Here is a 13,704-nt window from a genome sequence, read left to right as displayed (position 1 = left end):
AGGAGGCGCGAGGGCAATGTGCTGCCATGTGTGTCTCAGCATCAGGGAACAGCGTCACCTTCAGTGACAGGAGGGCCACTGTGGAGTCTGGAGCTGCACACCAAACCTTTCATCATGACAAGACTCTGTGTTGTAACTTTATAGGTTACATGATTGAATAATATGTTGCATGATTGATTGACTGTTAATTAAGCAATATCACACGAGAGGGAGTGTGTTATACTGAATATCAGCACGGCTGTGATTCGGTCATAGGTACGAGGCCGCAGGCCGAGTACCGAAGACAATCACAGCCGTGCTGATATTCAGTATAACACACGACCTCGAGTGTGATATTGCTTTTATACAACAGTTCTACAGCGCAATTTATTAGTTAACAGTAATAAGTGACAACAGATTATGATTTGTTTGTTTATTTAATCATTTATTTTGGCTCCGTCAAGAAAAAATAGTTCCGCAACGGGAAGCGAAGTTTCCCACAGAAGTGGGGGAAAAAACGTCAGATCAGATACATAAACGGGTTATTTTGATAAACTGGACACATTTTGTGAATATATATGGTTACTTTCTCGCCTGAAAACATATTAAAACTTCATAAAATGACATATTAACACTTGTAGAGCCAACTTACAGCTTTTAGCCAATGGCGGCCAAAATTTAGGATTTAAAAACGGAGGGTTTTGCTTTGCTCGCTGATTGGCTATAATGTTCTTCTTCTACGTTTTATGTGACAATGTATTTTTAGTAACAACTTGCGCATTACTAAGTATTTACTAGCTAAGATTGACAAACGATTGGCGTGGTGCAACCGACATTAATAAACAACTAGTTTGAAACTAGCTAGTAACTACTAGGGGTTTAGTAACTACTAAATGCCTGCATTTAGTAATGACTTACGCCAAATTGGTGCAACCCAGGCCAGAACACAAACTAGCATACTTTGTATCGTAATGTAGTCTAATTAACGGTCATTTAATAGAACACCTGTGCGGCGGAGTGATACATATAGTTAAAAGTCCCAGTGCTGTTATACTGTATATCGTAACTCATGGAATGCCTCTTGTCCAATCAAATTACTTGGTCGGAACTAACTGTTGTATAAAAGACATTATACAACAGTTAGTTCCGACCAAGTAATTTGATTGGACAAGAGGCATTCCATGAGTGCTGATATACAGTAGATAGAATAGAATAGATAGAATAGACTTTATTGTCCTTGTACAGTTGCCTATACAATGAAATTGTAGTGGTTCTTCTGAAGGTGCAAAAACAAAAACATATTCACATATTCACAAACATATACACATAATAACATATCACAAATATTACACACTAGACAAAGTATAACAGCACTGGGACTTTTAACTATATGTATCACTCCGAAATGACCATTAATACTAGCCAAGCTAGCTTGCGGATGTTTGTGTTCAGGTTACTAGGCAACAGTCCAGTTGCGGAACTGTTTTTTCTTGACGGAGCCAAAATAAATGATTAAATAAACAAACAAATCATAATCTGTTGTCACTTATTATTGTTAAATAATAAATTGCGCTGTAGAACTGTTGTATAAAAGCAATATCACACTCGAGGTCGTGCTGTTATTCAGTATAACACACATTCCCTCTCGTGTGATATTGCTTAATCGTTAAGGTTCTACAAGTTAAGGTTCTAGAATGCCTTGTATGCAAGACGTCATTAAAGTTGACAGTTTGTTTTTGAGAAATTCGAATTGTACATTGAATAGAAAGTGATTTATCCAATAGCTCGTTTTATAGAAAGTGATCAGAAGTGGATGTCTGCAGATTGTATATAAAGAACCTTTCGCTTGATATCACCAGTCCTAGCCTTTACCTTTCAGAAGGTAAACACACTACACTCTGTGTTTTTGTGTGCTGCAGGTTAGTTTGTATCATGCTTAGCAGAGTGTACAGTGGGGGAAATAAGTATTGAACACATCAACATGTGTGTTTGTCCAGTAAATGTATTTCCAATGAGCCTATTCAAGTGAAATTTGCACCAGACTTTGGTATTAACTCAACTCAAACAATACAGACAAAGAATCTAAACATTAAAGTCCATATGTAAATAAAGTGGAATGAAACAGGAAAAAAGTATTGTTTGGAATTTATATGATTTTGGGGGGAGCACTGAGGCCACCTGGTGGTGTAGAGGAGTACTACATGGCACAGAAGATGGAATAGGCTAGGTGCACGATCTCACTACTTCCTGAAAGGCAGCTGGCATGAACATATCCTGTCTCATTGGTTTAATTGATTAATCAGCTGTGCGGTAAACCGTTGGAACACACAGTGCACAGCTGATTAATCAATTTAATCAATAGCCTATACTGAAAGCCTGTGTAGGTGAAATGATGGTCTCCATTACCTTTTTTATTCTGTTGGCCAGTATGTTGCCTTCTACAACAGCATGTTTGGATACTGGATTCTGATTGGCTAGCAACAGTGGTAAATAGCTCAACAACCCACTGTTCAGACCGCATTTAGTATCAATGCGCCTCCCAATCAATCAGATTAAGAACACCTGTGCTGACCTACAATGCAATGGTTGATCTTGTTTATGGGACTATATTCTGTGGCGGAAGGATATATGTATTCTGAAACTATTAATGATTGTAAATAAATGAATTTAATGTTACAACTGTGTATTTATGTTTTATATTATGTGGTGGCTGTTGTAGAAAAGCAATTGACCATTCGAGGGCGGGGGTTGTGGACTCATTTACCACTGTACAGGGTTTTCCTACTCGGCTTCGCCTCGTGCCACAACCCTGTACCAGTGGTAAATTAATCGACAACCCCCTTCCTCTCATGGTCAATTGCTTCCATCTACGTTGCCATCTATGGTAAGTGCTCTAAGTTTCACCCTCAATGCAGGTTACCCACAGCATGATGTAGCAGCAGCACCCTCTAGTGGTGTTCAGCTGTAAATGTCGTAGTATGTTCTATTCAAGTGGTGTCAATAAATCACACTGGTAATGTCAATGACGAAATCCGACTGGGAAATAAGAAAAGACAAGGAATACACTAGATTGAATACAACACAAGCAGTATTTACTGACTCATTTAGATGGGCTTCTGGGTGTTCCTGGAACTGTAATGTTGATACGGGGCGGCTGTGGCGCAGGAGGTAGAGCCGCCGTCTAATGATTGCAAGGTTGGCAGATCGGCGGTTCGAGCCCCGGCTGGCCACATCTCGAAGTGTCCTTGGGCAAGACACTGAATCCCAAATTGCTCCCAGTGAGTGGGACAGCGCCTTGCATGGTAGCTTGCCGCCATAGGTGTGTAAATGTGTGTGTGAATGGGTGAATGAGAGGCTGTTGTAAAGTGCTTTGGATAAAGGCGCTATGTAAGTGCAGTCCATTTACATACTGAGTAGTTGGATTTTTGGTGCAAGGTCCAGCAGTCTGAGAACGTACACAGAGACTGGGAACGTACACAGAGACTAAGAACGTACACAGAGACTGAGAACGTACATAGAGACTGAGAACATACACAGAGACTGAGAACGTCTGAGAACGTACACAGAGACTGAGAACGTACACAGAGACTGAGAGCGTACACAGAGACTGAGAGCGTACACAGAGACTGAGAATGTATACAGAGACTGAGAACGTCTGAGAACGTTTTTTACAAAGAAAAGTCAAACTTGTATGTATGGGAATAGCATAGTAAAATATGGTTTTACCTTGAAGCCGGACGTTTTTTAGGCGGGAATCTGAGGAACCTCACCCTCAGACCCAGCCGGTGACAGCACTGACCCTGACCCTAAAGAGCTGCTAGCCTTCACGCTACTCTGGTACCCACCGGTACCAAAGAGAGCGTGGGGCAGGGGGAACAAGTGACAGACTGACAGCCATCAATCATCTCAACCAGGGGGCAGTTTTTCTGTGTAGGAGGCAGACTAAAAAAAGAAACGCCCTCTAATGATCTCTGTGTGTAAATAGCAGATTTACATTCTAAAAAGGGGGTCTATTTGACCCCCAAGGCGGCTCTACTAGTAGGTAAAATAGGCACGGCTGTTGTAGGGTTAAATACAGTGTCCACAATGGCAACCATGGTGTCCCTAGCACCAGCCAATGACGACTCCAGCACTGTATCATTCTGATCATTATAATTCCCAAATAAATTGATACACCACTCTAAACAAATCATTTCAATTGCACAGAGTGCTTTTTATTAAATTTTCATATTACAACTAAAGTGATAACATTGCTTTTTATGAGTGCTTGTTTTGGACTTGGTCTTGGACTCAGTGAACATTACAATACGGAAAAAAAGCATTATGATGTTATCAGCCCATGTAAGACAACATGAATTGTTCAAGCTATCATTCATAATGCATAGGACTCAACTTAGAACTACATTTACGAATATGAACATCTCAATACATTGGAAATAATAATGACAATTAAGAAGTTATTTTGGTTATGAGATGGCCTTGACTGTATGAGATGGTCTTGCCTGTATGAGATGGTCTTGAATGTATGAGATGGCAAAATAAAAAATATAAAGTAGGCTAGATGCCAGAGACAGAGCCTTGGGAGACAAACCAAACAGTGGTTGAGGTGCAACAAACAAACCCGTAAAATAAATGATGAAAACAGGCCTGAAATATCATATCCAGTGGCCTGCATAAATAATGGGACATGTTTTGTTCTTTTGAGGACACTGCAGTTTACTCCAATGGTTTGGATTAGAAATCAAATAATGACCATTTACCCGACCACATGCTACATGTTTCTGTGCAGAAATCGCACAACACTCTATATTAACTTATTGTTTCTTTGACTATTCGAAAGGCGAACGCTTAAAAAGTATGACAAAACTCATATCAAATGATGATTAGTAACCTTTGTTGAAAATATGATTAAATTCATTCATAATAAAAATGCTATTTTGTATCTGATTGTCTATCTTGTTACAGATGGTTGATATTATGGTGTTAGGAAGTGTTAACAAACTGTATTCAATATTTAATTATTATTATTTTTTGTCAGACCTGCATAGTGTATTTGAAGAGTTTAATTCCAAAATGCTACATCCACCATATATACAAATGTATTTTATTTTCAATAAAATATTTACTGTCACAAAATAAATCCCCAAATAATAAACCCCTTGGGATTAATTTGAAAAGAAGGTAGACAGTGTGTTATTTATTTACATAATATTATTGAAAATCGAACCAATCTTGACTATTAAAGATTGTTTATGATAAATGCCACATGACCAAAAATGTAATGAATATACAGCGTTTTGGAATTGATTCTAAACAGTCTAAAGTGGCTCTAAATCTTTCCTTGTCTCCTTTCCCTCATCTGCAGTGATGTGTGAAGAGGAGGATGTCTCTGCTCTGGGGTCTAGACCCAGGTTGCTTTTATTACTACTTGGCAGCACATGTTTATGTAAAAAAGCGCTATACAAATAACATGTAATAAGTTCTTTGTGAAAGCAAAACGGAAGAACAACAGACGGCGCAGTCACCAGACCAGACTAGATGATCGTGAGTGAAGACATTATCAAAGCGTACGGGTGATCGACAAGCGAGTACGCTTTGATAATATCTTCACTCCCGATCATCTAGTCTAGTCTGGCGCCTGCGCCGTCTGTTGTTCTTCCTGCACACAGGTAAACATATCCAGGATCTAGCAGAGTCGTTGTGCTCGCGCAAACAAACCCGGCAAATGTTTTACTTGCTCCGGACAAGTAAAACGGCGTTAATGTCGAGCCCTGGGATGCCTACCAAGTATTTTCTTTCACAAGTCCAGGGCCCCGTTCCACTAAGCGAGATTATCTTCTAAGCCTCGATAAAGTTCTAAGCCTCGATAATGTTAGCTTGCGTTCGGTTCCATCAATGTGGCTCAAATAATTCGGTGCTTGGTTGAGCTCCTTCTGAGTCAGATATAATTAGCCTGGTCGCGAGCAGGCTAAAACACTGGCTAAAGTAATACGTGCGTCAAAAAAGGCTCACAGGCGGAAACTACATCCCGAACGACAGTTCCTCTTTTAGGAAATATTAGTTCCCACTTCACACAAGATAGATAGATAGATTGGTTGACTGTGTGATAGATAGATAATTTGATATTTTGAAAGTGTGATAGATAGATCGATAGATCAATAAATAAAAGAGTGAAAAAAAAAAGTAATTGTTTCAACTTGCATTGCTGTCATCAGAGCAGCCTGGCTGGCGCAGTGGTTAAGGCAGCCAGCTAGAGTTCCAAAGGATGCGTGTTCGAGACTTGACTAATTGTTTTTTTTGTTTTTGTTTTTACATTTAACCGAAGCCTTCATGCAAAGGCTTAAACACCATTGTAATCGTGTCAGTTCTTGTAAATTAGCCTGCACCATAATTTTATAGCCTACATACTTTTTTAGATGAGATTTTAGATTAGATTCAGACAACGAAATGCAGTAAAAAGTGTGTCCGAAGAGGGATACGAACCACCGTCTAAAAATGACGAATAAATACTATAGCAGCGGTCGATACCACTAGGCCATTGTGGCGTTATGACGGTTTGTAGCCTGCTGCTGATATTACCACAGTAGTAAATATTCATTCATTAAAATATGAACATATAACAATAACTGGGGCTAGTATGACCTACGCATTTAATCGGTCAGCAATTTCTTGCCAAACCATTTCCCTCGCCTTGTTAATTACATCTTATTTTTCCGTCTTCATAAAGATCAATAATTCGGAATGCTGCGCAAATGTAGGACCCCTGCAGAGTGGAGTATCTTCATTTCGACAGATCGACTCTTCGGGGCTCTTTATGTCTGCGTGCACGCGCCCATATCGAAGATTTGTAAGCCGGTCTTCTGTGAACACTCATAACACAAGCCTGATCCTCGTTCGAGGAATCACCTGAGGCTTGAATTCCAATCCCGAGTTGCCTGATCGCCTGATTTATTTCAATCGCCGATATACTGATCCACCTTTAGTGGAATGGCCCCCAGGGCCCCGTTTCGTTCGAATACTCTTTCTCTTCCTCCGTTTGAAGAAATCACTGATCTGAATTGACTGGTGGAAGCAACAGAATGAAAAGTTTCCACCTCATGTTTGATCAGTGACTTGCTCAAGGAATGAAGGAAAGGACTGGGGCAGTTCTTTCACAGTAAAACAGACGATGGTAAAAAGCCACTGTAGACTGTTGACGTTGTGCATACTCATGATCGTTTATTGCCAACTACTTGAGCTGGCTCCTAGAGATGCAGAGAGATGCAGAGTTTGACATTGTAAGTGAAGGTAAGTGAAGGTAAGTGGAGGTAAGTGAAGGTAAGTGAAGGTAAGTGAAGGTAAGTGAAGGTCCTGGCCTGGGGCCTCGTTTATAAACATTGCGTACGTACAAAAGAAGGCGTACGTCACTTTTACGCAAACTTTGGGATTTCTAAAAAATAAACTTGGCGGGAGAATGAGCGGTCGCCCACGCACTTTGACCCATGCGTACTCACATAAACTGACCCATGCGTAGGGTTGGGTATCGTTTGGGTTTTATCCGGTACCGGTACTTAACCGATACTTTAAAAACGGTACCGGTACCAAAACGGTACTTAATTCGGTACTTTTGATTTTTTTAAATGACATATATATAATAATAACACGGTCGACAACATTAAACAGCTTTTCACTTTTTTTTATTGCTGAGGCACAATATATATTAGTTAAATATACACTCAAATTAAAATAAATGAAAATAAAACTCCTGCTGACTGAGGCACAATATACATATATATATATATAATAAATTCCACTTATAAAAAATAAATAAAAATAAAAATCCCACCTCAGCAATTATTTTGCAAAAAGATCAGCATATTTGCCTTCTCTGGCAAAATACGACACCTCTCGAGTTTTTTATTGTCATTTTGACTTTTGTTTTGTTTTGACATAATTGTCTAATGGCACAGATTTATAAACATAAAGTAAACAAATATTGTTTTCACGTCACTTTACCTGAAACTGAACGACACAGCGCGGAGCGAATTCCCTGGTAAAACGTTTCTCTCCCCCCGCTGTCAACGGGAGTCGGCAACCAGGAAGCGGTGCTGAGAGAGCAAGACACGGATCTACCGGCATTTGACTGCCGCTGGACTGAGGAACACCACAGGCACAGCACATCGCCATAATAGCGATAAAGTGCGAATGATTTTAAGCATTTTGAGCACTTCGCGTTGTTTTCGTCGAGTCGGGTGAAATGCAGCCACACTTTAGAACGCTGCTTCATTAGGGCCTTCGGCATTCTCGGTGACCTCGTAGCTAGGCTAGCTAGCGAAATTCGATAATATTATTAAGATTATGATGATGATAATAATAATAATAATACAATAATACAATACTACAATCACTAACTATATTACTACACTTACTATAAACTCACTCTTCTTAAGTTCTCAACACAACTGCTCACCTCACTACCACGACATGCACTGATTGGAAATGTAACAGGCGGTGTCACGTCACAACTCAAGTCACGTGTGGTTGACTGTTGCATGACACCGGACACCAGCGGATTTTTTTTTTGGAAAAGTACCGAAATGAGGAACCGAAATCTCCTTTGCGATTCGGTACGGGTACATACCGAATGTAAAGTAACCGGTACCTACCGGTACCGATTTTCGGTACCCAACCCTACCCATGCGTACGCACATAAACTGACACATGCGTACGCAGAGAAACTGACCCAGGCGTACGCAGAGAAACTGACCATGCATACGCACATAAACTGGAAGAATGAGCAACTGTGACTCCGGTGGGAGAAGGATGAAACTGGAGAAATGCTTTGAAATTGACACCGTTGTGTAAAATAAATCAACATTTCTACAACAGCATGTTTGGATACTGGATACTGGATTTTGATTGGCTAGCAACAGTGGTAAATACTCCAACAACCCACAGTTCAGACCGCATTTCCAGTATCAATGCGCCTCCCAATCAATCTGATTAAGAACACCTGTGCTGACCTACAATGCAATCGTTGATCTTGTTTATGGGACTATATTCTGTGGCGGAAGGATATATGTATTCTGAAACGATTAATGATTGTAAATAAATGAATTTAATGTTACAACTGTGTATTTTTTATATTATGTGGTGGCTGTTGTAGAAAAGCAATTTACCATTCGAGGGCGGGGGTTGTGTTCGCCTCGTGCCACAACCCTGTACCAGTGGTAAATGTCTCCACAACCCCCTTCCTCTCATGGTCAATTGTTTACATTACCTCTGACGTATTATATATGAAGAGTTCCCTGGAGTGCACACAAAACTCTTTATCTCATGCTTTAGGATAATAAATACAAACAAAGTCTGTAATTATAAAACAATACTTCCATGTTATGGAATTTATTCTCATAATTAATAAGGTGAACAGGACAATAAATTATGTTTAACCTGATGCCGTTTTCGATGCCTCAGTCAGGCAGATATGACTGCACAGTTTCATATATTGTCGTTATCACGTATTCTTTGCGCAGAACTGTTGAACTTTGGGTGAAATTCTTGGGTGAAAAGCCTTTCTGCCTTCATTGTCGTCATGCGATCAGTATGGTTTCATATTAATTTGGGGTGTTTCACTGACCATTTATATGCAACTATTAGCGTTAAAAGGATAGGACAAGACGCTCGTTCATCTGCGCACATTTTTTTGTTGATTGTGATTTATAAAGGGAAACTGGTGTGGGACGTCCATACTTACTGTTATAAATCAGAATATTTGTGTGCGTAAACGTTCTGGCTTTCGTACATACGCAACCTTTTGACGTCAACCCTACGCGGTTTTACAAACGAGGCCCCTGGACTTGTATTAACCAACTCTTCTGACCAACGCTGTCATGCCAAACATGTTGGCTAAAGCACAAACTGATTTGGGACCAGGCTTAAGGGGAGTGCCTGTTCTTCCTCAGTCCATGTACAGTCCATATAGCCAGAGTAAACATTTCTGCCCATGACAATGCCACGTCATCACCTTATAGATATCCTAGTAGCTACCATAGATTTACTTCCTGTAATTGTCTTAGTCATGGCAATATTCCAGGAAGTATCTTTGCTTGGTATTAGGGATATCTATGAGGCTCTTTTTAGCAAAATAATAATATGCTGGGATCATATGATGACATGATGGGCTGACGAGAAATATAATAAAGATATTTTGGAGGTCAATTCAGGGAGTGGATTGAAATACCATTACTGGAATGACAATAATGGGCAATTCTCAATTCTCAAAGTATTTAGTTTAAATCAACTTTCCTGAATTGACCCAAACCCCCCTAGTGCCAAGTAGGGACCAAGTCAAGGACAGTGGTTAACACTGGAACAGCCATGAGTAAAGAAAAATGTTATATCTTTGCACTCGATTAAGTTTCAGGACCCTCCTTTCATGACTTTTCCTAGATATGTGCGTTCTACCACCCAGTATCCTTACATTTTCAAAACCACATCAGGATAAGCTAGTATAAAGCTATTTTGCCATTTTTCTGTGTATGAAGCAGGCTAATTTACAAGCGGCCAACTAGTGGTTGTTGTGTGTAAATAGCAGCTTGAGCATTGCAAAGAGGTGGCTCTTTTAGTACGTAAAAAAGGCATGGCTGTTCTAGTGTTAAGGTTCGTGGTGGAAGTCCTTCTTGCCTCCAGTCTTGCTGAGCAGCCTGACGTCCGTGATGGTGATGTCGTGACTCACGGCCTTGCACATGTCGTAGAGCGTCAGCGCTGCCACGGCGACCGCCGTCAACGCCTCCATCTCCACGCCCGTGCGGCCCGTGGTGCGGCAGGTCGCCGTGACGACGGCCACGTGGGACCCCTCGTCGAGGTGGAAGGTGACGGAGGCGTGGTCTAAAGGGAGCGGGTGGCAGAGGGGGATGAGGCTGGCGGTCTGCTTGGAGGCCATGATGCCCGCCAGCTGAGCCACGGCTAAGGCGTCACCCTTGGCTAGGTGATTGTCCCGGAGCATGCGGAAGGCCGAGGGCCCCAAGTGGACGCTGGCGCGGGCTGTAGCACTTCGCCTCGTGGGTGGTTTGCCTCCCACGTCCACCATGGAGGCCCTGCCTTGGGCGTCTGTGTGGGTCAGTTGGGCTGTGGTAGTTGTGGTAGTACCCTCCAGTTTGGGGTCTTCCTCTTTGGGGTCATCTCCGGGGCCTTGTTGTCCTTGTCCGTGGCACTGCCTGACGCTGTGGCCCAGCATGGGGGTTGGCCCTGTGTTGGCGTTTCTCAGTAGTGTGCAAAGGGAGGAAATTCCGGGGAACCTTGTGTGTGATTGACTCTTCGTTGAGTTCGTTGAGTGACTCCTTGCTAGTGTGTACCTGAGACGGTCTGTGTCATTGTAACTCAATGCGTTTGTGCGTGTGTCAGAATCGGCCACCTTTGTTTGAAAACAGGAGGTGGAGGTCAGCGAGGCCGGGGCTACACTAGTGGCAGCGGCGGCACTCCTGGGAAGGTGTTCTTTGACAGTACGTGACCGCTGATAGGTCTCCGAGCAGCTGACAGCAGTTGAAGGTGCTGCTGTTGAAACACTGCAGCTTGAAAGGCACGATTCGTCCTTACTGCGCTGGCCACCTCCACTGCCGGAGGGGTACAGTCGGAGGGACATTGCTGAAGTGAGGACTGCAGGAAGAGGAAGGTGGGACAGGGTGTGGGAGGCCCCCTGGGCGTGTAGGGCGTTGGAGATGGACAGGGGCCTCTGGGAAGGGGTGCCTGAGGGACAGAGAGACTTTGTTGAGAGAATTGTTTTCAGCAGGGTTCGACAGTAAGTAAAACATTTGCCGGGTTTGTTTGCGCGAGCCCGACGACGCTGCTGGATCCTGGATATTTTTACCTGTGTGCAGGCAGAACAACAGACGGCGCAGGCGCCAGACCAGACTAGATGATCGTGAGTGAAGATATTATCAAAGCGTGCGCGATGTGACGGGTGATCGACAGGCGCGTATGCTTTAATTATATCTTGATATGATCATCTAGTCTGGTCTGGCGCCTGCGCCGTCTGTTGTTCTTCCTGCACACAGGTAAACATATCCAGGATCTAGCAGGTAACCCTAAGGGCAAATCTTTTAGCGGGCAAGTGTTACTGTCGAACCCTGTTCAGGGCTTAAACAGACAACATCAGATGAAGAAGAATATACAGTAAGACTTTATTTGACATGTACACTATGACCTACCAAAGGCACTGTCTTGACCATGACTTAATAAGTGTCATAAAGTGTCTTGTTCATTACTCACCACTCATGTCAGGAAACACAATGCTGTTATGACAGAAAGGAACATTGCCTATGGTATGTTGTCAATACATTTCACAAATGATATACAGTGATGCTTGAAAGTATGTGAACCCCTTGTCCAATTATAGTAACTATACTATTTGTTTTGTTTTTACTAGGGATGTCCCGATCCGATATTGATATCGCATATCGCACCCGAAGAAAAATAGGCTGCGATCTGCGTGCCCGATCTGGCGTGTCACTCACGTAATGACAACAGTAGTAGTCAGTGGTCTAGAGAGAGTTGGCTAGTAGCTACCTGTGTGTAGTGAGTCTGACAATGTCATGATGCCAGCTGGTGAAATCATAAACCATTTGCTTAAGAATTTTTTTGGTTATTTACATAGTCTGAAACTACAGATGGTAAGCTTTCAAATGATGCGTCATACATTGAAATCGGGAAAAAATTAAAGACGACACGAGTATTTGAATGTACCGAATGGGAATGCGACAGGAGAAAAGTGACTGACCAAACCACAACAAACGCTGCTAACAGCTAGCGGCTAACAGTGGTACATCGCTAGGAACGTCTAACTGTGTTTTTATAACATCACAGCATGCTGAGAGAACATGGACATGCTAAAAACACATAACTACACATAATTAGATGAACACACAGTCCTTGCTTTTGAACACGTCCTAAAACGAGAGTCATTATCACTTACCGGTAGCCTGCAGCAAACGAGAACAGTTAATCCAATGCACAGATTATAAGTATTTAGTGATCGTTAAACTGTTTTTTATTATATCAACTCTGTACTTTAAAACTTCAAGTTGCCTGTTATGGAAAAAAACGAAAACCAGATATTGTTGACACCCCTTCGATTCTGCGACTGGTTTCTGGTCTCACCAGCGGGCGTCTCTAAGCTACACTTTTTTAAAGGGTCCTATAATTGATTTGCCATTTGTAAGAGAAGATAAATCGAATAAAAACCTGAAGGCACCAAAACTAGAAATCAGAAAGTAACAGTACATTTTTCTACAATGCTGAATGCTGCTGTTTAAATTGTTTTAACTCTAAACCAGTTGGTCACTGAGTACTGCAGAGTACTGTTTTGTTGCTTGAATAAAGGCTGGCAGTCTTTAATAGCCAACTGTTGTTGTGGACTATACTGGGGAAGTATTTGTAATTATTCAGGAGTAAAACAATAAATACAAATATCGGATCGGTATCGGTATCGCAGATACCTGAAGCCCAGGTATTGGTATCGGTATCGGTAGTGAAAAAATGGGATCGGGACATCCCTAGTTTTTACCATGAAATCTTTATTCAACCAGTCTTTTTTATCTGACTTAACAGGTTTATATTTACCAATTCCATATGTTGGTTTAGAGGGAATCATAGTAAAATCATACAGATGTTTGAAAGCATTATAACGTCAGCCATTTTCATTGTTTTTATCAGCAATTCATTGTCTCTAAAATGTTAAAGCATATCTTG

The 13,704-nt window shown here is 41.6% G+C and overlaps 1 protein-coding gene across 2 annotated transcripts in view; it reads right to left on the bottom strand.

Moving 5' to 3' along the window:
* Positions 1-4,177: 4,177 nt before the first annotated feature.
* mocs1 (molybdenum cofactor synthesis 1) overlaps positions 4,178-13,704 on the bottom strand; it is a 29,895-nt gene continuing 20,368 nt past the window's right edge. Inside the window, exons 11-12 of one of the 2 annotated variants that reach the window (XM_080545385.1) lie at positions 8,649-11,703; positions 4,178-7,477 (exon numbers count right to left, since the gene is read on the bottom strand). In XM_080545385.1, the coding sequence (XP_080401511.1) occupies positions 10,613-11,703 (1,091 nt within the window). In that variant the 3' untranslated portion in view covers positions 4,178-7,477; positions 8,649-10,612. Of the gene's footprint in view, positions 7,478-8,648; positions 11,704-13,704 lie in introns of those variants that run through there. The other variant, XM_080545386.1, reaches the window with a different exon arrangement.

The sequence above is a fragment of the Nansenia antarctica genome, assembly GCF_963989245.1.
Source record: "Nansenia antarctica genome assembly, chromosome: 1".
Classification (NCBI taxonomy): Eukaryota; Metazoa; Chordata; class Actinopteri; order Argentiniformes; family Microstomatidae; genus Nansenia; species Nansenia antarctica.
The sequence above is the reverse complement of the archived record's forward strand: the minus strand, read 5'-3'. Positions and strand labels throughout refer to the sequence as shown.